Source organism: Vipera ursinii (assembly GCF_947247035.1).
Source record: "Vipera ursinii genome assembly, chromosome: 2".
NCBI classification, from domain to species: Eukaryota; Metazoa; Chordata; class Lepidosauria; order Squamata; family Viperidae; genus Vipera; species Vipera ursinii.
In genome coordinates, this window is record NC_139513.1 from 56746057 (window position 1) to 56770280 (window position 24224).

General features: G+C 38.5%; 1 protein-coding gene across 2 annotated transcripts in view; it reads right to left on the reverse strand.

Annotated features, from left to right (window-relative positions):
* APPL1 (adaptor protein, phosphotyrosine interacting with PH domain and leucine zipper 1) overlaps window positions 1-22485 on the reverse strand; it is a 46495-nt gene extending 24010 nt beyond the window's left edge. Inside the window, exons 1-13 of one of the 2 annotated variants that reach the window (XM_083352923.1) lie at window positions 22335-22453; window positions 21367-21425; window positions 17253-17351; window positions 15628-15687; window positions 14825-14896; window positions 9852-9939; window positions 8182-8223; window positions 7645-7703; window positions 7036-7182; window positions 6584-6666; window positions 6321-6479; window positions 5003-5191; window positions 4159-4201 (exon numbers count right to left, since the gene is read on the reverse strand). In XM_083352923.1, the coding sequence (XP_083209049.1) occupies window positions 4159-4201; window positions 5003-5191; window positions 6321-6479; window positions 6584-6666; window positions 7036-7182; window positions 7645-7703; window positions 8182-8223; window positions 9852-9939; window positions 14825-14896; window positions 15628-15687; window positions 17253-17276 (966 nt within the window). In that variant the 5' untranslated portion in view covers window positions 17277-17351; window positions 21367-21425; window positions 22335-22453. Of the gene's footprint in view, window positions 1-4158; window positions 4202-5002; window positions 5192-6320; window positions 6480-6583; window positions 6667-7035; window positions 7183-7644; window positions 7704-8181; window positions 8224-9851; window positions 9940-14824; window positions 14897-15627; window positions 15688-17252; window positions 17352-21366; window positions 21426-22334 lie in introns of both variants that reach the window. The other variant, XM_083352922.1, reaches the window with a different exon arrangement.
* Between the last annotated feature and the right edge of the window lie 1739 nt (window positions 22486-24224).

Below are 24224 nucleotides of genomic sequence, written 5' to 3' on the forward strand. Positions count from 1 at the left end.
TCCATTTCTAGATTATGGTTAAGAAATTAAAAACATGGTAAATGCTTTAGTCTGATCAGAAGAATGTCTTTTATCATTGGAAATTAGCAAATACAGGTGCCAGATTATGATTTTTTTTAGAATAATAATAATAATAATAATAATAATAATAATAATAATAATAATAATAAAGTTGGAAGGGAACTTGGAGGTCATCTAGTGCAACCCCTTGCTCAGGCAGGAAACCCTATACCATTTCAGACAAATGGCTGTCCAGTCTCTTCTTAAAAACTTCCAGTGTTGGAGCATTCACCGCTTCTGGAGGCAGGCTGTTCCACTGATTAATTGTTCTAACTGTCAGGAAATTTCTCCTTAGTTCTAGGTTGCTTCTCTCTTTGCTTAGTTTCCATCCAATGCTTCTTGTCTTGCCTTCAGGTGCTTTGGAGAATAGCTTGATTCTGTCATGCCTCCATCCGAGCCTGAATCCAAGGAAGACTTGGAGTTGTCTGCTGAGGCCCAGGAGGCTTCAGAGGACTGTAGGGAAGAGAAGGCTGAGGCAGGCCAGGGCCCTTCAGGTTTGGAACAGGGAAGGCAGTGTAGGTGAGGAGCAAGCCCCCCCTCCCCCCACCTGATCCTAGAGCAAGGATTGCAGAGGAGGAGAGAACAATGGAGGCAGTCTCAATTGCTTGGGAGGAGAGCGTCCCGCCCCTCCCTCCACAAGGCATACCTGGGGATTAAGATTTAAGGAGACACTGTGGGGTGGGGCATTTGCCAGGAACACTATCTTGAGATAGTGAATTGTGCTCTTGTCTAACCTGGACACTTTGAATTCCGGACCGGTTGGTTTCCTGTTTCACAATCACAGACTACATTTCTGAGTCTCTCCTTGCAGACTGCAAGCAAGCTGAGAGTTAAAAGGACTCTTTACGTTTTTGTTATCTGTCTTGCCTGGAGAACATTGCTTGAACTCTTGGCAGCACATGTGGGAGCTTGTGGGCAACATGGGCAGTGATTAAAGGACAGTTTCTTTTGCTAGCTGACTGCTTTGCCTCCAATTGGGGCCCTGGGTCATCACAGACTCCCTCTTCTTTGTGGCAGCCCCTGAGATATTGGAACTCTATCATGTCCCCCCTCGTCCTTCTCTTCATTAAACTAAACATACCCAATTCCAGCAACTGTTCCTTATATGTTTTAGTCTCCAGTCCCCTCATCATCTTTGTACTCTTTCTAGAGTCTCAACATCTTTTTTTACATCGTGGTGACCAAAAGTGGAATGTAGTATTCCAAGTGTGGCCTTACCAAGGCATTGTAAAGTGGTATTAATACTTCACGTGATCTTGATTCTATCCCTCTGTTAATGCAGACTAGCACTGTGTTGGCTTTTTTGGCAGCTGCAGCACACTGCTGGCTCATATTTAAGTGATTGTCCACAAGGACTCCGAGATCCCCCTCACAGTTACTACTATTCAGCAAGTTACCCCTATACTATACTGTGCATTTGGTTTTTCTTCCCTAAGTGTAGAACCTTACTTTTTTCACCATTGAATTTCATTTTGTTAGATAGCACCCAGTGTTCAAGTCTGTCCAGATCCTCCTGTAACTTAAGCCTGTCTTCTGGAGTGTTGGCTATTCCTGCCAGCTTGCTGTCGCCTGCAAATTTGATGAGTTCCTCATCTATCCTCTCATCCAAATCATTGATGAAGATGTTGAAGAGCAGTGGGCCCAGAACAGAGCCCTGGGGCACCCCACTATACACTTCCTTCTGTGTAGATGCAGTTCCATTGGGGACCACACGCTGAGTACGGCCGGCCAACCAGCTACGAATCAATCTGGTGGTGATACTGTCTAACCCATATTTTTCTATCTTATCAAGTAGTAGGTTGTGATTTACTTTATCAAATGTCTTACTGAAGTCCAAGTAAATTATATCCACAGCATTCCTCTGGTCCATTAATTTTGTCACTTGATCAAAGAATGCAATAAGATTTGTCTGGCATGATCTGTTTTTGACAAACCCATGTTGGCTTTTAGTAATGACTTTCTTTGCCTCTAGGTGTTCGCTGATTTGTTGTTTATCTTTTACAGAATCTTCCCAGGTATTGAGGTCAGGCTGATAGGTCTGTAGTTTCCTGGATCTATTTTTTTTCCTTTTTTGAATATGGGAACTACATCAGCTCTCTTCCAGCCCTCTGGTAGTTCCCCAGTGCTCCAGGATCTTTGAAAAATATAGTTCAGTGGTTCTGAGATCACATCTGCCAGTTCCTTGAGAACCTTGGGGTGTAATCCATCTGGTCCTGGTGATTTGAACTCGTCTAGGCTGGACAGGTGCTCACTTACCATTTTCTTGCCTATCTTAACTTGTGTTTGTATTGTTTTTTATGGCACTGTTTTTGATAGTTTGGTCCGTTTTTTCCCTTTGTGTAAAGACAGATGCAAAAAATGAGTTAAATAGTTCTGCTTTCTTCCTATTGCTTGTTACCTTCTTGCCACTTTCACCCACTAATGGACCAATCATTTCCTTAACTTTTTTCTTGTTTTTTACATGCTGAAAGAAGCTTTTTTGTTGACTTTGGTCACAAGCCTTTGTTCATTTTGAGCCTTAGCTTTCCTCACTTCATCTTTGCAGGCTCAGGCTATTTGCTGATATTCTGCCTTAGTTATGTGCCCCTCTTTCCACTTTTTATACTTGTCCTTTTTATCTTTCAAGTAAATCTCACCTTGCCCTTAACCTGTAACTCTCCAATAATAAATCATAAAAACAGTTGACATGCTAACGATCTTTGCACACACAGTCTAAGTTAACAATAATCCACACACAAGATATTTACAATTAGTTTCCAAACTACAGAGCAGGCAGAGGAAATTTGTGACTCTCCAGATGATGTTAAACTCCATTTAGTCATGTTTGCTGGGCTTGCTGCAAATTGTGGTTCTACAACTTTTGGGCCTTATAGTTTCTCCAACACTGCCACAGAAGCAAAAGAAAAATTCATGCATTGTTTTAAAAAATCATCTTTAAAGTTTCCATCTGTCTAGCTGAATTTTTCCTCTTGATTCTTTGTAATGATTTCCATAATGGAAACGAGAAACCACAGGCTTGCTAAATGTGAAATAATCCACACAAGATGCAGATTTAATGCTAAACCAGCAATGTGGCACATCTGAAATTCTTTTCCCTGCATTGATTACTTAGCACTGAGAGCAGCAAATTTCAAACCTATTTTAAACTGCCTTGTTATAGCTAAGGACGAGGTGAGAACTTTCCACTCTGCCTTTCTTTTGGCTTGCAAGCTGGCACATTTCCCAATTTTATGATAAAGCTGATGCCTGAACTGAAATCTACCTAAATCTAAGTTTCACCACTGTGTGGTAAATCACGAATTGCTTGTGATCTAAATTCTTTTTTAAAAATATGAGGAAAAAACCCCACCCTTCTTGTGAATGGAAGCCTTTAGGCTACAAACCATACAATGCTTTGGCAGTCTTCACCTTTTCCATGTCATCAGCATATAATTATTATGTTCTTTAAAACTGCCCTGATAACTAGCACCAGAAATTTAATTTGGAAACCATTTACAGGTAGCCCTCAACTTACAACAGTTCATTTAGTGACTATTCAATTACAATGTCACTGAAAAAGTGATTTATGTCCATTTTTCATACTTATGACCACTGCAGCATCCCCATGGTCACTTCCTCAAAATTTGGATGCTGGGCAACTGGTTCATATTTATGGAATGGTCATGTGATCACCTTTTGCAATCTTCTGACAAGCAAAGTCAATGAGGAAGCCAAATTCACTTAACAACCATTACTAACTTAACAACTGCAACAATTCACTTAACAAATGTGGCAAGAAAGGTTGTAAAATGGGGCAAAATTCATTTAAAAACTATTTCATTTAGCAACAGAAATTTTGGACTCACTTGTGGTCATAAGTTGAGGACTAGCTGTATAAGGATCATATTTTCTTAATGGCTTTGCATTATGACAATTGCCTTATTTTATTGCAGAATAAAAGAATGGAATCTTGTGGCACATTTAAAAAGTGATCTATTTATTGTAAGAAAGGCTTTCATTGTTTAGACAGATTTGTCAGGTTTGGGCAATTTTAGTCCTTTTTTAGTCCTTTCACAAAACATTCACTAGTTTCAATAACCACTATGTTAAAAAACTTACTTCTTCATAATCTTTTTTGCTCTCAGCTTGCAAAATTGAAGACCTGTTGATCAGGAAATAAAAATAAAAAACAAACTGAATAATATTTCTTAAGCAAAGCAAGGGAAAGAAATGTTCATCAAGTCGTTGGCTTCAATTTGTTGATATATGCATTTCTTTATTCACTATAGCATTTATTTCTTGCCAAATCCCAAACAGAAAAACCCTGATGGACATTGCCCAGCTATAATATTTATATTTTGATTTTGGAACTCGGCATATTTCGTTTGAGCTATGTTCTAGGGACAATTATCCACTGACATATCTCAGAGAGAATTTATGTTGTCTGAGCTTGTCTCTTGCTAATTTCTCTCAGAAAAACCAGTAAGATTGCACAGAACAACAGGAAAGTATCCCTATTACATTTTAGCTGAGGAGAAAACAGGCAGTCGGAAAGAAAAAGCAGGCAGATAACTTTTCCCTCTAAAACAAGGAATGAACATACCCCCAACATTTTAGAAAGAAAACAAGTAGACAGTAGACAGCATTATACCTGAAAATCTAAATACAGAATCACCTTCGGCGAGATGGGCAGCATACAAGTTTGACAAAGAAATAAAATGATAAAAAATAAGAAAAATCTATTTTGATTGCCACCTAGAGAGCAGCATCGAGTTCTGATTAAATAACTTGACTTATAACAGAAACTTGTCTTACACCTGCCAAATTTTCCACCTGGGAAAGACAAGGATTTATTCCTCTTTCTTTCCCACCTTTCAAGGAAAAAATTAAAGGTAGCAGGAAATACATTCTAATTGTTTCTCCATTGTTAAACACATAGGTAAGAAGTGGTAAGAATACAAACTTTTTGCCATCAAAAGATGTTATTTGAAAGCAGTATCTTCTGTCTTCACAATCCACAGCCATTACCGAACAATTGTCTATATCCATTACAAGTCCTCCAGCTACTTCACCTCTTCCTTGGCTCATTAGGTTTCCACCCTGTGTGAAGTAAAACTGTCTGTCCCAACTGGAAGACACCAGCCCTGTTTTACTGAAGTAAAAAAGGAAGAAAACTGGCTTAGTCCAGCCTAGCAGCATCAAGTCTCCAATGGAAAAAAAAATAGGTATTATAAGCTTTGGACTGGGGATAGTTTCATATAATTGAATGCAGTTATACATAGATTATTTTGGTACAGCAAGAAATACCAAGAGCATATAAATAGTGCTTAACTAAATTTCTCAACATACTATTTATCAGCAAAATACTATTGCTCTCTCTCTATATACACGTGTGTGTTTGTATATGTGCCCAAACTCACACACACACACAAACAAATACTCCTTGTTTAGGGCTTTAAAGATAGCTTCAAGGTGTCGCCACCTTACATTCTTACTCCACAGCACACCTGTAGTCAAACCACAGGTAACAGTGTCTATGTTCATACAGCAAAAATGTTACTTTCATTCACTTCTTCTCAGATGGTCAAAAATATAATAAATATATTTCCCAGATGGTGAAAATATATTTATAGAAGACTATTAAAAGTACGGGTAAAAATTATATTATGTCTGCTATTTCCACCAGCAATAATTTAAAGAACAATGAAATATTGTAATGCCAAAATATTTTGCGCCAGGATCCCCCCAAAAAAGTATTACTTGTAAACAAATTTTATTTTGTAGTGCTACTTTATACAGTATCTCCTGCTGACCTTAAACTCATTCGTGGAGTTGTTGTGAGGATGAAATGGGGGAGGTCACTAGTGCTCCTCTGAGCTTTGGGGAGGCAAGAACAAACAAAGAAGTTATCGTAATCCAGAGAGAGGCAATCCACTTTTAAAGCTGCACCATAACCTGCCTCTTTTAAAGGGGAGCTGCTGCAACAAAAATAACAAATGAACGAGCAGCTGTTCTCCCAGGTGGATATGTCACTTCTGAGGTTTCTGGCCAAACTACCATGAGACAAATTAAATTACAATATACTGTGGCATGAAACATCGTAAACAAGATCATGATAAATCAGTACCGAATGCTGGTTGGTACTAGACATTATTTTAAATCTTAAAAACTATGAACAACTACTAATTATTTTTACGTACAACATAGATTGCAAGACACCCCTCCCCATAATTTATAACCCAGGCTATTGAGGCTTATGTGTATCTGAAATTGGTTCTTACTTTCTTGCATTTAGATAACCAGCCTTGCGAGTAAGGTTTCTTTGGACCAAAAATTTTGTAGTATCAGGATCTGGTAAATAAAGCGGATCACTGGCTATTTCCAAATCTTCTATAGTCTGTTGCATTGTCTCCACTTCACGATCCGTTTCCCTGCGAACGCTAAAGCCACAGGTTGTTTTTTTTTTTTCATTTTATTCATATTAGCTACAAGTAATATTTTAAAGTAAACAGCATTACTTTTAAAAGAAAAAAAAAGAACTTACTCCTGCACGCTTGTCCCAATATTTGTTAAAAATTCTTCCAGCTGTTCAGAAAGGTTTTCTGAGCCCATTTTAAAGAAGTTTATCTTTCAAAACAAAAATTCAGATATTTATCAATTTACTTGGAACTTATAAAAGTACATTTAATCTTAGATCTTTCTTTGGAAGCTAAAAATATAATCCACCTTTGTAGATGCAGATCATAAATCACTTCAATCACAACATACTTATAATTACTAAGGTTTTTCTGTTAACAAATTACACTTATATGTTTACTTTTCTTCAGAGAGGTTAACAATTTAGTCCCGATTTATCTGGGTCAGGTCAAGTTTATTTATTTGTTTGTCAAACTAATATAGCCCATCCCACACAAGGTTCACGTTTAGGTTTGGATGCTAAAATATTTTAATGTAACATTCCAACATCTCCCCTCCACCACGCATTTTGGAATTTACCTGAGCCTGCATATAGCCTAGTAAGGGTTCCAACATAGCAATTTTCTTCTTATACTGCAGTGTATTTAATGCACAGAAGTAATGCATCATAGTCTGATGTTGTTTCTTCCGAGAAGTATATACATCTTCTGTAACTTCATATTTGACCTTAAAAAAAATTCCAATTCAGAGCAAGCCCAATTTACCATTAAAAGGAACAATTTCCTTGCAATGATATGAAAAAAATATAAATTCATATATTTTTCTTTCAAAATACATTTTCTCTCCTACTCATTCTCCACGGAGGGGAGAGAGGTGTGTGTGTGTGTGTGTGTGTGTGTGTGTGTGAGAGAGAGAGAAAGAGAGAGAGAGACAGAGAGACAGAGAGATGCAACACTGCTACTGCTGAGATCTCCATTTTGCCAGTTAATGGGGAAGATGTATAGAAGGATATCCCATTGAATAAAGACACTCATAACACTGGACAGGAATATATAGCTATATATATTTCATGAAAGATTAGTTGCATTCACTAGACTTATCACATAATTCTTAAGATAACTGAAAAGCAACAGACTTTTTACATTACCATATCATGAATTCTAAATACTGGATTAAAGTTTAACAAACCTTCTCATTTTCTCTTTTTTTTGACAGTCGACTGTATCTGGTAATCGCTGCATCATGATCTGAAAAAACAAGTTCCACAATATTTAAAAAGTAGCTACAATCATTGCAAATGTTTAAGGCAAAAAGCAACTAGACTTCAGCGAAGCAGTAATTCAAGCAATTGGGTTAATTTTGCTTTTTTCAACAAAAAAATAAAATCTGTTTCCAATAATTTCAGAAATATTTTTATCGTTTCAAGATGAACAAAATCCATTATCCTGATGCACTGATTATATCAATATATCCTCTTTTTATAATGCCCCATTAGAACAAGAGTTTACTCATCATAATTTCCCCCTAATTACCTTGTATACAGTTATCTAGGATTAGTTTCCCTTTTAATTTTTAGATTGAAAAATAGCTTTTCTTTAAATAGCAAAATTAGTCTTTGGAAACAGAAGTCCCTTCATAAAATGTTACTCTTTATTGTTTATACTATTATAATCATGCAACAACAAATAAATAAACCATGAAATTAATTTCTAAAGCATACTTTACCATTGCTGGAGATCTGAAAAACCTCTTTTAAAGTCAGAATTTCTGAAATGAATTTAAGAAAATGTGCAGTGTTACTGTATTTCTACTGTTTTAATGTAAACTGAACAAGACTTGGTTTATTTTTTATAGGTCTTCAGTTGGCCTGCATTTCAAGGACCACATGAATTGTTTTGTAGTAAAAAAAAATCCCTAAAATTATGGGATTATATACAATGGCTGAGCTGTTTCTTCCTCTGTTTTCTCCTACACTTCTCTGAAAAGCCTTTCCTCAAAGTCAGAGGTTGTCTTTTAAATGCCACGTCATTTGCGATAGTAAATGTGCAGTGGGAGAACCTAACTATATGATTTTTTGAGAGATTCATACGGTTTGGGCAGAGAAACATGAATAATTTTTAACAACTAAATGTATCCCATAGGTCAAAACACAATAGCAGTACAATTCTACTCAAATTTAGCCCTATTACTTCAGTAAAACATACACAGGATTACAGTTTCATATTTCAAGAGGATTAATACACAGAGATTACTAATACATAAGTATACAATTTCATTGAACTCAAGGGACTGGAGCACTCCATTCTGCTCAAACACACTGGACAGGCAGAGATAGATTCCCCCGCCCCTGGTTTTCATCTTTTTAGGGGGGGTTACCGTGTGGATATATTCTTATTGTGTTCTTTTTCATTGTTTACTTTATTGTTCTATTATCTTCTGTTCTGTTAACACTCTTTCCATTTCTTCATTTTTATTGTTGTAAGTCACCTAGAATAGCCTATTATTTGTGAAATAGGCAGTAAATAAATTTAACAAAATAAATAATAATTGGAAACAAGAAGTCCCTCAAATAACCAGACCCTATGCTTTATAGGTGGCAACCAGTACCTTGAATTGCCCCCAGAAAGCCACTGACCACTGCAGTCTGTGCATATGGATGTAACATGAGATATCTATTACGGTTTGTGTCACTGCTTTTTGTAACCATTGTAGTTTCTGGATAGTCTATAAAGGTAACTTCATATAGAGCACACTGCAATAATCCAATCCTGAGGAAACCAGGATGTAAATGGCAATCTGAAGGGCCTCCTGGTTGAGGAAGGATGCAAGTGTCACACAAAATAAACCTGTGCAAAGTTTCACCTGGGCATAGCAGATGAGCAGCAGCTGGGAGTTCAGGAGAGTCCCCCAAATTGAGTACCAGTCTTTCCAAGGAAATACAGTTCTTTCCAAAAGCAATGATGGAAATGCCTCCACCAAAGGGGCCACTTAGTCTATTTTATTTACCCCATTTTTCAGTCCCTAAATGGATAGACAAATGGATGGATGGATATAGGTAGAGAGATAGACAGACAGACACAGACATGACATAGGGATTGGTAATGTAACCACTCCAAATCTGCTCACTATTTCTTCCAGCATCTCCCATTATCAGTCTTGCTGTCTTGAGACTGCTGGAAGTTGTAGTTCAGCAACTTCTGCAGAGCAATCACTTATACACTCTAACCTTTATCATTCCCTTTTTCCTAAAACTGTTTTCAATGAGACAAATGTTCTTAAATCACAGCCATGCTAGCATTAGACTTCAGGAGGCCACTATAAATGAAATAAATATTAACTATTGTTATATAAGACATTGTCCAGATATCTGTTCTTTGCAACAACAATTATTGTACCTTTTAGATCTCTTTCTTTGAACTGTGTGATGGGGAACATCATGGCATCTGCTAATTGAGTTGATAGTACTGCATGACAAGAACTGAGCTAAGAAGAAAAAAACAATTAAGTACACAATGTTGCCTAAAAATATAAACACTTGTCATATTTCACTCTTGTTATATATGTTAACAATGTTGATTGAAGCATGAGGTAAAGAAGCAGCAGAGCCTGGCATTTTTATATCTGTTCTTTTTTGCATAAGTAGATAAAAATATTGTTTAGCATTAGTTTAGCCTGATGTAATAATTTATTACATTCAAATAAGACCCAAAGAAGCCAATATGACAAACCATGATAACTTTGGTTTATAATCCTAACTTTTAGGCAGAATATGTCTGCATTTTGATATCCCCATTGAGAAAGGGTTGGTGCCTGCCATTAGGATTATGCCATTCAAAAAATGGTTTGTTGGGATCAGTGTATTGAGAGAAAGGGAGATGACCTTGACAGCAATATGCAAGAACTAATATATAAGCAAATAGGGTTGAACATTCGTTAAATCCTAGGAAGCAAGATTATATTTGGAAGAGGCCCAGGCAAGCTCTTCCCTGATTCACTGAAGTATAGAAAGAAAAGGAAGTAAAATATAATCAAGCTTGCAAGATTTTATTATTATAGCCTATCTCAATAAAATATAATTCTTACTCTCTTGTAGAGTTGATGTTATGGCCTAGTCTACCTAGTGTAACTGACAGTTTACATGGTGTGAAGGTTGTGGACATCACATGTCACCTGTAGAAGCCACTTGATAATGATGCAAAAGAGGTAGTAATCACAGCCATGCTAGCAGCAGTGACATTGGAATGTATAATTAGCCAGTTCTGGAAACCAAATTTAGACTCCTAAGTAGAAGATCAAAACCAGGAATGCCAAGAGAACAGTCTTAGAAATGCTGTCTGTTCCATGTGTGCACCCAACCCGATAGGCAGAGCCCAGAGATCTCAATTCAATTATGGCAGGATGGCTCCAGATGGAGATGCTTAGATTTGTTAGTCACTGGGAAACAGTGTAAAAACAAAACAAACCTGCGTAAAAGGAATCTAGGCTATTGGCACATAAAATATAAAAGGTGACAGACCAGTTCTTAAATTGATTCCTGAAAGGAAATCAACAGGTAGTACAGATGTCCCCAACCTTTTGGGCACCAGGGACCAGTTACGTGGAGAGAGGTTTTTCTGTGGACTGGAGGGTGTGTGGTTTTGTGTGCTGCCTGCATCCTGTGGATGGGGCTTTTCCTTGTTTGTGCGGACCATCCTGTTGACTATGAAACGGAAAACTTCTAAAAAATGAAGTCTCTTATAAAAAGGAAAGGAAAAATCATGGGGCCCAAACCTCATAATAATTTAGAAAAGTATGGTGATACTCTTGAAGAAGGAATGCAATAACTATGAAGTAAATGTCAACTTAGTCTGGAACTTCCTGGAAAGGAAGAAGTGGGGGAAAACCCCTCAAGATGACTTTCTGTGTTCTGTTTGATGTTAAGAGGAGCAGAATTAAATTCTGACAAGCTTTCAAAAATCTGCTATTATACTCTATAAAGCAGAGTTCCAGCAGTCATATCTTCTCTCTTTTCGGTCTGGCCTACCATTGTATATAATGCAATATTTTTTTAAGCATATCACACTTAAATGAGGGGAAAGGATGTTGTGCTTACTGGACAATTTATCCTGAAATGGTTAACATTACAGCAAAAAACATAAACTTTTAGTTATATTGTAACTCCCCAATTCAGACAATTATTAGAATTCACCCCATGAGTTACCAAAAGGTTCACTATCTTTTCTAATGTCTCTGGGCGGAGTCCGGCGGAGTGGAGAGGGCAGGTCTTGATATCATTTGGGGTGAGTTTGACCCTGTGACTCTGGATGAAGTGGACAGGATTATGCATAAACTGAACGCTACAGCCTGTTTACTGGACTGGCTGCTCCTCTGTCCTGGTCCTACTTGACCTCTTAGCAGCTTTTGATACCATCGACCATGGTATCTTGCTGCGATGACTCAAGGGGTTGGGAGTGGGAGGCACTGTTTTATGGTGGTTCTCCTCCTACCTCTCGGGCCGTTCGCAGTTTGTATCGGCAGGGGGACAGAGATCTACCCCGAGGCCCCTCTCCTGTGGGGTGCCAAAGGGGTCGGTTCTCTCCCCCCTCGTTTAACATCTATATGAAGCCGCTGGGTGAGATCATCCGTGGCTATGGGGTGAGGTATCACCAATATACGGATGATACCCAACTGTTCCATCTCCACCCCTAGTCAACCCAGTGATGCCCTTGACGTGATGTCCCGGTGCCTGGAGGCGGTGCGGGTCTGGATGGGAAGGAACAGGCTCAGGCTTAACCCCTCCAAGACCGAGTGGCTGTGGATACCGGCATCTCGTATGGTTCAACAAGTTCCATCTCTTTTGATGGGAGGGAGGAACTGCCCCCCTCAGAAAGGGCCCGCAACTTGGGTGTCCTCCTGGATTCACGGCTTAATTTGGAAGTTCATCTAACAGCCGTGACCAGGGGGGTCTTTGCACAGGTTCGCCTAGTGTGCCAGTTGCGCCCCTTTTTGGACCAAGATGCCCTATACACGATTACCCATGCCCTCGTCACTTCTCGCCTGGATTACTGCAATGCTCTTTACATGGGGCTGCCCTTGAAGTGCACCCGGAGGCTTCAGGTGGCGCAAAATGCGGCCATGCGGGTGCTTATGGGAGTATCTTGATACTCCCATGTTACACCACTCCTCCGCGAGCTGCATTGGCTTCCGGTTACCCTCTGGGTGTGATTCAAGGTGCTGGTAATAACCTTTAAAGCCCTACATGGCTTAGGCCCAGGGTACTTGTGAGACCACCTGCTGCCATTATCAACCTCCCATCGCCCGGTTCGCTCCCACAGAGTCGGCCTCCTCAGGGTGCCGTCGGCCAGGCAATGCCATCTGGTGCCCCCCAGGGAGAGCCTTCTCTGTGGGTGTGCCGACCCTCTGGAATGAACTGCCTCCGGAGTTGCGGACGGCCCCTGACCTTCGGACTTTCCGACAAGCGGGTTTGGACTGAATATGCTTTTTAAATTAGGCTTTTATTGAGTTAAATTGTCATGTATCTATTACATTTACTGTTTAATTCTTTTTTAAATTTTGTATTCCATTCTTAAATTTTTTTGTTGTGAGCCGCCCTGAGTCCTTAGGGAGAAGGGCGGCATATAAATTTAATAAATCTAATCTAATCTAATCTGATCAAGACAAAATCTTAAAGAGGCTTTCAAAAATGGGCCTTCTCTTGGTTATTTGTTTTCAACTTCCATATGGCGCACAAAAACATGAAGAAGAGGCAGAAATAATGGCAGTGTATCCAATTTCCTTGAACCTATTGGAGGTGAAACCAATTCTAACCATGCCATTGTAGGAGTTTTTTTTTTCAAAAATTCAAAAGTTCAGGAAGTGGGGATAAGTGGTAGTCTTCCAGCTTTCTTTCTGACAAGTGGGAAGACTGTAAACATGATTACAGCATTACCAATCACCTTCCAATTAATTTGAACAGAACAGGGGTGGCCAAGACATTTGTACTGGCCCAGGTTCACTGTGATTTGTGACAATGATAGCCTAAAATTAAAAAAGCAATGACATGGTTAACATAGAACTATGTTTGTTTGGAACTGATAAAGACGTCTTTTTGTGGAGTTATCTGGAACAGTTTGAGCATGTGGATCCTCAGGAGGTAAACAGAGTCCTCCATGCTACTAGATCTGCCATCTGTGAATCAAATACCTGCCCTACCTGATTGGTAAAAGCAGCTGAGACATGATAGAGATGATAGAGACTGGGCATGGGTGATGGCAATTGTATCCTTCAGGAAATAGTATTGCTCCTGTCTTGAAAGAGGTAGTGGTGTATCCCCGCCACAAGAAATCATCACTTCACCTAGCAACTGACAAATTTGTCATCCAGTCTCCATATTTGCCTTTTAGGGAAAGTTACTGGACCATGGTTACTGAGAATGAAACAATTATTTAGTTGAGATTTAGGTCTGGGCATCAGACCAAAATCTCATTGAGCATTCTCGTTCATTACCTTTGGTAATCTACAATGGAGATAGTGCAACTATTCTGTTTCTGTTGGATTTCTCAACAGCTGTGACTATGGTATCCTCTTCAACCAACTACAACTGTTGGGATGGAAGGGATGATATTCCTAAGTGGCCAATTCTAGTTGGTGATGGTGACTGGGGAAAAGTCAGGTTTTTGGCCTCGGAGGTGCCAGAGGTTTAATCCTTTTCCCTACAATTTAATATCTACATGAAGCTGTTGGAAGAAGTCATCCATTAACAAGTAGAATATCATCTATTTTCTGATGATTTCCATATATGTATCTTCATTCTGAGTCAGACAAGGCATGTGGTAGAAATTTTGACCAGGTACCCGAAGTCTGCTATGACCTGGATAGAGAGAAAGAGACTCAGATTGAATCCTATTAAGACTGATTTGGAACCAGGGCATTTTGATTTGGAAGCTAAGTAAAACTTTGATCATGTATGGGGCAACACTTCTGCAGATGGAGGTGATATGTAACGAATCCCTCCTCCTGAACTGATGCTGTTCTGCGTGAACAGCAAATACATTTGCAGTTACAACTTGTGTACTAACTAGGGACAGTTCAGAAGTAGAAGCCTTTACTCATTCCACTGTCACTTTGTGGATGGATTATCCCAATGTATACAGAATGGCAACATTTTCTGAGAGCCACAAAAAGGGATCTTCTGAAAAGCATTTGGGAAGTAATAAGATTATGTTACCCTGAATAATGAAGCCTCAAATTGATTAGTTATAATGGCATTTTTTCAGTTTTTTAGTCTTTGATTTTAATACTGTAAACTGTTCAGTCCTTAGAAATGGAGTGATATAAAAGTTACATCCATGGAAAATAGGCTGATAGATTTTTAGAAGGGAAGACTTACCTCATCTATCACTTTGGCAAACTGCTGAAGAGTAGAATTCATAACTTCATCATCACCACCCAAAGGAAAGCGCTACCAAAACAAAACCCCATTTTAAATTCCATATTTATTGATTTTTGCACTCTAAAAAACACAGTAACATTCCAAAGGCCTAATAACATGTACATATTTAACATTGCTCGAAAATAATAATCTCAGAGCACTGTAAGTTGCTAATGCCTGTTAAATTTATATATATCGTATTGTTATATTTAAAAGATATAGAAAACACCTGTTGGCCAGGCAAATTCTGCACGCGCATTCACAGACACATTCGCACATCCACAAAGTCTAGTAAATCATGGTGTTAAATTAAAATATGACCTTTTGATAAAAAAAACATTTGTCTATTTATGGCAGTTTCAACTTATTTTCATCTGTTTTCCCCTTTCTGTATTTCTATTTGTTATTTTTGTGTTATTATAGATAGATAAACCTCTCATGTTTTAATTACTCCATGCATGTTTTAATGTCTTACTTGTTTGTAAGCTACCAGGAGGCATTTGATTGTTGCAGGATAGATATGTGATAAAATGTGTGATCTTAGTAATAAGAACTGAGCAGAAATAAAGTGTAAGAGGTCTTATAAGAATAAGAAAGTGTAAAAAATGAATTTAATTTCTATGTGCTAAGCTACTGTTAAAACATATAGGAGGAATTTATATAAAATGCTACAAACTAGGCAAAAACAGGTTAGGGTAGTCTGTAATTAACCCATTCAACCTGGATCAAACACAGCATTTTCATTTTATAAGTGACTCTACCTGCTTCTCATATTCTTTTAGAAGCTTTGAAGTCAAATGTGTTGCCGCACTGAGTTCATTCTGAAAAAGAGAATTTATTCTGATTTTAAAAAGATTTTTCAAATATAAATGACAACAGAAGTACAATATAAAATAAATTAATTAGAGTTAAACAGTGTCTCTTTAACTAAATGTGTATGCTTTTGTAACACAATTGTAATTTCCCATTTTTAAAGTGGAATGATTGCAGACAGTCATAGAATAGCATACACACTTTTAAAACAGTAAGCATACATCTAAACCAGGGGTAGGCAACCTTGGCTCTTTTATGACTCATGGACTTCAACTCCCAGAATTCCTGAGCCAGGGATGCTGGCTCAGGAATTCTGGGAGTTGAAGTCCATGAGTCATAAAAGAGCCGAGGTTGCCTACCCCTGATCTAAACAAACAAAAATTAATCAAATTCTGAGAATTCTGAATGACCTATTACTCCTAATAGAAAATAAAGCAGTCTCTCTAATAACAAAAATTAAACTGTACTAAAAGATTTGGAAGTAAAATCAACAAGCAAAAAGAAAAGTGCTGCATATCTGTAGGATCCTTAATCTGTGCAGATTCAAAATTACTTGCAGAAGATGGAAAGTTTTTAAGAGTACATACATGCAAATGTAGGTTTTCATGCAGGAAGCTGAAGGGAGACCACAAATTATCAACATTATCTTAAACTTGCACACAGCTTAACAATAGGCTTTTTTTGTGAGAATTTTTTTTCCTTTTTAATGACATATCTTGGGACATATATTCAGCATAAATCACCTTATCGATTGGTTTACCTGTTGGGCAATCACAAAGCCTGACTGCTCAGGAGATAAATTAGACTGTTGCAGTTAGGCTTAAGGTGGGGTTTCCAATTTGATGTTAAGATTTGTTAAGAATCTGTCCAACATAAATCATATTATACAATACATATAATAACTTAAATTGTTGCATAAAAATCCTTACACCTATATTCTTGTTAGAAACTTCTGAAGAACTTATAAGCTATTTATTCATGTTATTTGTAAACAATTAACATGGAAATATTAAAGGAAAAGTGTTATTTCTTTTTTTTTCTTTTCATTCTTTTTTTCCACATTCACGTATACTTCCAACCAGTTACTAAAATCCCAGGAATTAAAATTTGGTTCCACATAGTCTTAGATTTACAACCACTCATTTTGTGACTGTTCAGTTACAATGGCACTGGAAAAAAATGACTTATGACCATTTTCCACACTTATAACCGTTGCAGCACCCCCATGGTCATTTTTATCAAAATTCGGATGCTTGGCAACTGGCCTATATTTATGATGGCAGCAGTGTCCCGGGGTCATATGGTCACCTTTTACGACCTTCTAAGAAGCGAAGTCAATTGGGAAGCTACATCCACTTAACAACTATGCTACTAATTTAACAACTGCAGACATTCACTTAATAACTGTGGCAAGAAATCTCATAAAAAGGGATAAAATTCACTTAATAACTGCCTTGCTTGGCAATGGAAATTTTGGGCTCAAAAGTCAATAACTACCTGTACAATCGTATCAGTGATAAAAATTTGGAGAAATAATTTAAGGTTAATTAATTTCTGCATTTTACAGTCATACCTGTGCATCATAAATTCGGTGCATAGCTTTATACAACTGGTTGATATATCTGGAAATTGCAGCAGCATCTTCTTCAAATACACCCAGCAAAGATCGTGTCTAAAAAGAAAACAACATAAATGTTATAATATTGCAACTGCACTATTGCAGCTACATTTAGTAAAGTTTTATTTCGTGTATGGGTAAGACAGAATCAGCATTCAAAACATTTCTAAAAATTACCTGGCAGAAAGCACTTTTTAAAGTCTACATGCACTTCATTAAAACAAAGTATGCTGGCATGGTAACAGTTTAAGTTCCTTTCAATAAAGTAGTTCATTTACTATTCTTTTTTATGACCAACAATGATAGGGCATAATAAATATTTGAGCTTTACGTTTTTGCCGGTTATAAAAATTTACTACTATACAGTTTAAATTTATTTTATACTGAAGTTCAAATTTAGATACAAGATAAAATTTCCTTTGGGTCAAGCTCTACACTGCTTACCACATAGCTATGTCAAAGTTGCTGTTTCTTAGCTAAAATAAATTCAAAGAATAAATATATTCTCCAAATGATAAAGTATAACTCAAGTTAAGCTTTATAATATTAAACTACTATTTAATGCTGGCTTTTCAAACTGCTCCTCACTGACTTATGTGGAAACTGAACAGTAATAGAGTAAGAGTACTGTCCTTTTACAGATGGATAGCTGGTTATAAATACTGTAGAAACAGGGGATAGCTAAAATAAATCCTTCCAAGAATCTAACAACAGTTTATAGAATTTACATTTGTATGAATAGAATGAATAGACAAGAAATTTTCCTTTTAAATTCTCATTAACCAATTGATAATGATTCAAGATACAAAGTATATTTTGGGAAAGAATACAAATACTGTGAATTTTTAAACCTTACAAAGTCTTACAGAGAATAGGATCCTCAGGGTTATATGAAACAGAGAAACTAAAGTCTCTCTCTTCAAAGACAATTTACATTTCCAGTTATAAGGCAAATCTTCAGGAGGCATTCCTTGTGAAACATTTTATTTGGGCTGACCACTCTAGGACACAGAATGTTGAAGTAGAGGGGGTACACATAATGTAATACAGAGAGCTTTGCTAAATAATGTTGGCTGGTATTTCCAGGGACAAAGTGTTGTCCCAATTATGGAAATTACAAAAGACTAGACTAATTAGACAATTGGCCTTTAGCTAGTTTTAATGCAATTTTAAATTAATTATATTTACAGAATTACAGGTATTTCCACTTTCTTAAAAGCAACAGAACTGGGATGCAAAAATCCACCAAACGATAGATTGCATCAAAGAGATAAAGACAACTTTAAATTTGCAGCCTAGATCTGAAAGCTCTACCTCTCTATCCATACACGCAATCACATTTAAAGTACATGCTTAAATTTCAACCTTTGTTTTTAATAAATGATTGAATCAACTTATTGAATTCTTTTTTCTAATTGAAAACTCATTCTGTGCCTTGTGAAACCAAAATGACATCATTTACAAACATTAACGAAATATCAGTAGGCTTGGGGAGATCCCAAGATTTGCCAAAGTATTAAAAAAGGCATTTTTAAAGAAAACATTTTTTAAAGAGCGGGAGAAAATGAAATACAGTAATGAACTCAATGAGAATATTTTCAATGATCAAAGCCTGCTGAAGATCTAAGTGGTGGGGCGCAGAGGAAGAAGAGTGGAGAAGCAAATGGAATGGAATATTCCAGAAAAGGACATGACTTGCTGGCTTGTATTTTAAGTGGAAGCATCCCATACTGTAATATTCTTGCAGTACTGCAAGTCTTGTACTCTGCTTTTCTGTTTATACCAATGCTGAGGAGGTTTAGAGATATAGAACATATATGGGGAGCAACTTCTGCAGAATCTAACTAGGATTATGAATTGCATGCAGTACCTAGGTGTCTTTAGCAGAACAAATAGTATACTCAGAACTCTTGAAGAAGTAGAATCTTTCCCTGGATATGTTCTTGACCAAGAAAAAGTTTTAAACTGCACTGCTGTAATCTTGAACAATGCTGTGTAACAGGTACAATATACCACAGCATGGATGGTGTCCTTGGCACACAAAGAACTGAATCAGTGTCATGGTTATTTTAGCAGATAAGACCTGAAGCTGATTATATCAACTTGGAGTTAAAACCAATTTTACCTGTTCCTAACAGGAGGGGAAGCAGGACACTTTATATTATAATAACCAAATGATACTTAATTGCTTTTTAACATAAAAACAATATGTTTTTGTATAAAAATAGATTAGCTGTATTTGCATAACAAAATGAAGCAAAAACATTAATCTGGATCTAATAAGAAAGAACACCCTAACTAAACTTTTGAACCAGTGCAACAAAGGGTAAAATGTATTTACTACTACATTTATTATCTCAAATCTGAATATCTGAATTTAAAAGTGATAAATATTAATATGATAAATAAGTCAAATCTATTATCAATAATACACAACACAAGTGTTAAGTATTTTTCTAGAATCCTTCAAGTTCCACTAAAGCAAATAAAAAGGTAAGTGGGGAAAGGTTCCTTCCCTGTAGAGATCCAATTGCTGAATCTGAATTGTTGTAAACAATGTGTTAACTTTAATCTCAAGGAGTGTTTTAAATGGGCAACTTAAAAAAATGGAGTTGTATGCATATTTATTAGAGGTAATGTCTTTAAATGATCACTGGCACTTGCAGAAAAAATACGCTATTAAAAACTGGGTTTTAAAGAATTCTCAAAAGTGGGGGACTGTAAAGATTAATAGAAGAAAGATGTAAAGAGCCGAATACCATGTAAATTCAGGGCATTATACCAGTATATTTAAAAACTGAACCCAATCCCACAATAAAGAATATTTTACCAAAGCTGCATCTATCTTGCCTATCAATATAATTGCTATAGCTAAGACCATACGAAGACTGAAAGGTGATCCTCAGATACAGTGTACAACAGATCATAGGAAGTTTTAAAAAGATTTTCCTACTTCTTGTTTTTTGCAGCAATTGATGGGATACTGGTCAATACAGGTAGTCCTCGACTTAAAACAGTTCAGTTAGTGATCATGCAAAGTTCTAACAGAACTGGAAAAAGTGAATTATGACAATTTTTCACACTTACAACCGTTGTAGCATCCCCATAGTCACATGATCAAAATTCGGATCCTTAGCAACTGACTCATATTTATGACAGCTGCAGTGTCCCAGGGCCATGTGATCCCCTTTTGCAACCTTCTGACAAGCAAAGTCAATGGGGAAGCCAGATTCACTCAACAACCATGTTACTAATAACTGCACTGATTCACTTAGCAAGTATGGAAGAAAGGTTGTAAAACGGAGCAAAATTCATTTAACAAATGTTTCACTTAGCAACAGAAATTTTGGGCTCAATTTGGTGGAATATACAGAAGATTCTCAAATGGAGGTTAAAGTTTTGTTCGCAATTTTTTTTTTTTTGTTTGGAATAATTATAGATGTGGCACTGGAAGAGGAACGGCCGATTATAGAAGAGTTGACTTTAAAGTTTTCTGATTTGGTTGAGGTGGTGAAGATTTTGGTTAATTTGAAAGATTATCTGTAAGAACGTTATATCATGGAATGGACAAAATGGATGGAGTCTATTTAGGATAAGTATAGGGTTGGGAAGTATTATGTAGTATTTGAATAACTCTTTTTTCCTTTTTTTTCTTTTTCTTTTTCTCTTTCTATCTTGGGGTTTTTTTTCCTTTTTTTTGTTTTTAATATATATTTAATACTATTAAGGTTTGTTTTATCCTATATAAGCTAGAGAGTGTTTCTTTTTTTATTTTAGTTTTTTATATATATTTAATATTGCTAAGGTTTGTTTTATCCTATATAAGCTAGAGAGTGATGGATTTTAGAATTTATAGTTGTTAGTATATGGTTGTTTATGTTTGCTTTTTTTATATATATACCTTGTATTTAGCTCTGGGAAGTGGGGGGGGAGGGGGGGAGGGGGGGAGGTAGGGGGGGAGGAGGGAGGGGGAAGGGGGGTTTTTTAAAGGAAAATTGTATCTTAAAACTTTTCAATAAAAAAAAAAAAGAAATTTTGGGCTCAATTGTGGTCGTAAGCGGAGGACTACCTGTACTTCATATTGGAGTATGAAGCATTCCTATCTAGGCACAGTACCAACTTTTAATGCTGAAACAAATCAGAAGAATTTTATACATCTTCACTATTGCTTGGAGGATAAGTACAACAGAAATAATGTCATAATTGTTCATAGTCCCACCTCTCACTCAATCCTAAATATCCAGACACACTTAACTACGCTAATTACAAACAATTATGCATACAGCAGCGTTTCCCAACCTTAGGAACTTGAAGATGCGTGGACTTCAACTCCCAGAATTCCCCAGCCAGCTATGCTGGCTGGGGAATTCTGGGAGTTGAAGTCCACGCATCTTCAAGTTCCTAAGGTTGGGAAACGCTGGCATACAGCACTGGCAAAGGCAAACAGGTTTCAGGGGTAGCCAAGTTTTATTAATTCTCGATACTTCAAAGCTGCTGACATAAATCATCTTGCCTGAATTCGCCTGAAAGAGGGTGTGCCGGGGAATCTGAGATAATCACACCGTGTAATGGTGTACAATCAACGCTCCCTTTAACTTCGGCAGAAGTGACTATAAAGCGCTAGCGAAGCGCCGCGGCGGGGCGCTCCGCGGTCTCTCTCTCTCCCACAACCGGCCCCGCAGTTAACAGCCGCGGCTCCCCCCCCTCCTGCTGCTCCGCCACCTTTTCCAAAGGAAGCCGGCACCTTTTACAGGCGAGAAGCTCACGTAGCGCAGCCCTGCACCGGCCCTGCCGGTTTTTAAGGCGGAGCCCTGGCCTCCCCGCCGAGGGAGCCGGAGGAAAAGACGGCGGTTCCTAACGCATCTTGTCCCCTGGCTTGAGCCCTTCTCGCCTTTCCCGGCAACAGGCTCTTTACGGCCTCCGAGCCGCGGCGGGGCGAAGGAAGCCTCCTGGAAGAGAGGCAGAAGGGGCCGGGCTCGCTCGACCACCCTCCCTCCCTCCCTCCCTCCGCCACCTGCCGCCGCGCGGGCTCCTCACCTGAGGACTGTCTTCCAGCGCCTCTTCGATAGGCAGCTTGTCTATGCCGGGCATGTCGGCGGCCGAGTCTTCCCAAGCCAGGCCAAACCCTCAGCGCACCCAGCCGACGGACTCGCTCCCGCCTTCCTCAGCGCACCCCCGACAGGCTCAGGAAATCCCGCCTCGGCGCTTCCCCGCGACCGCCCAGCAGCCGTCAGTGAGGGCTGTGCGTTCTCCTATTGGCTGGAAGGGCGGCCAGTCTGGCTGGCGAAAAAGGGGCGGGGTGCCTGTCAGCCTGGCGGGGGTTTCGGTAGGAGGGGGGGGCGAGGCGGAGCCTTGTGGGGCTCGGGTCCCGTCGGAGGGCGTTTTCTTGGGGGGGGGGCGCGCGTAGAGTCCCGTCTGTGTGTGCTCCGTGTGGCGCTGCAGCCTGCCCCCCCCCCACCCTACCTTCGCGGGTCCTCCCTATCGTGGCGGTTGTCCCGTTGCCGCGATTCGTCTAAAATTATAGAGTGGGGAAACTGGATCTCGCAAATATTAAGATAGCAATGAGCTCATTGAGGGCTGATTGACAAGAGCTTAGTAAACCCCCTCCCCCCCTTGGAGCAAATGACTGCCGGGTGAGAATGTTTCAACCGGATATTAATTTATTTCTTCTTCAGAAAGACGAATCTCCGCTTGAGTTTTCCACGCTGGTTATTTTTTCCCCGTTTATGGAAGGCGTGAATTATGAAAAAAAAAGCCATACGTCATTCTCGAAATGCTTACTGCAGGGGTCTTCAAACTTGGCTTCAAAGCTGGCTGAGGAATTCTGGGAGTTGAAGTCCACAAGTCATAAAAGGGCCAAGTTTGAAGACCCCTGGCTTACTGAATCTCTGCAGTGGTATTTGGGGCCTTGCAACTGAGTTTCAATTATAGACGGGCTCTTTTTAAAGGCAACAGGGACTTACGAAGGAACTATGGAAAACGTCCGCTTTATTTGCCTTAGATATAATTGTTGTTGTTGTTGTTGTTAGCTGCGAAGTCGTGTCCGACCCATCGCGACCCTATGGACAACATTCCTCCAGGCCTTCCTGCCCTCTACCATCTTCTGGAGTCCATTTAAGCTCACGCCTACTGCTTCAGTGACTCCATCCAGCCACCTCATTCTCTGTCGTCCCCTTCTTCTATTGCCCTCAAACTTTCCCAGCATTAGGCTCTTCTCCAGTGAGTCCTTCCTTCTCATTAGGTGAGTTTTAGCTTCAGGATCTGGCCTTCTAAAGAGCAGTCAGGATTGATCTCCTCTAGGACTGACCGGTTTGATCGCCTTGCAGTCCAAGATATAATTGTTGCCCTTAAATTTCCCAGATGACTATGTTTATCAGTGCTTTTTTGTAAAAGAAAAAGGTGCCAGAACTCACATATGTCATACATCCCGCCTTGCCTACCCTACAAGGTTCCATCCAAAAAAGGTGCTGGAACTCCGTTCTGAGCGTTCTATGAGAAAAAAACCCTGATGTTTATTATATTTTGTTATTGGGTTGTGCGAAAGGGACAGACTATAGCACTTTTAATAGCTGGCAGCTTTTCAGTGATCCTGGTGTGGATTGATTGCATGACTTGAAGTACAAATGGAGGCAACAGTTGCATAAACTTTTTTCTACTGTTATTGCTATTAAAACTATGGTGTCTACTTCCTTTGTCATATTTTATTTTCCTCTCTTTTATATTAGCAATGAGTTTAGGACAATTTTATTTTAGTTTATCTTTATTTGTACGGCTGGCCATCTCACCAAGCAACTCTGGATGAGGAACAAAATTTAAAAAATAGAAGCAATTACAATACAAAAATTAAAATGCATAGCAGCCAAGATTAAATCTCCCACCAAGAAACAGATCTGTAGTTTAAGCCAGCCTTTTTTCTGCTTTATTGCT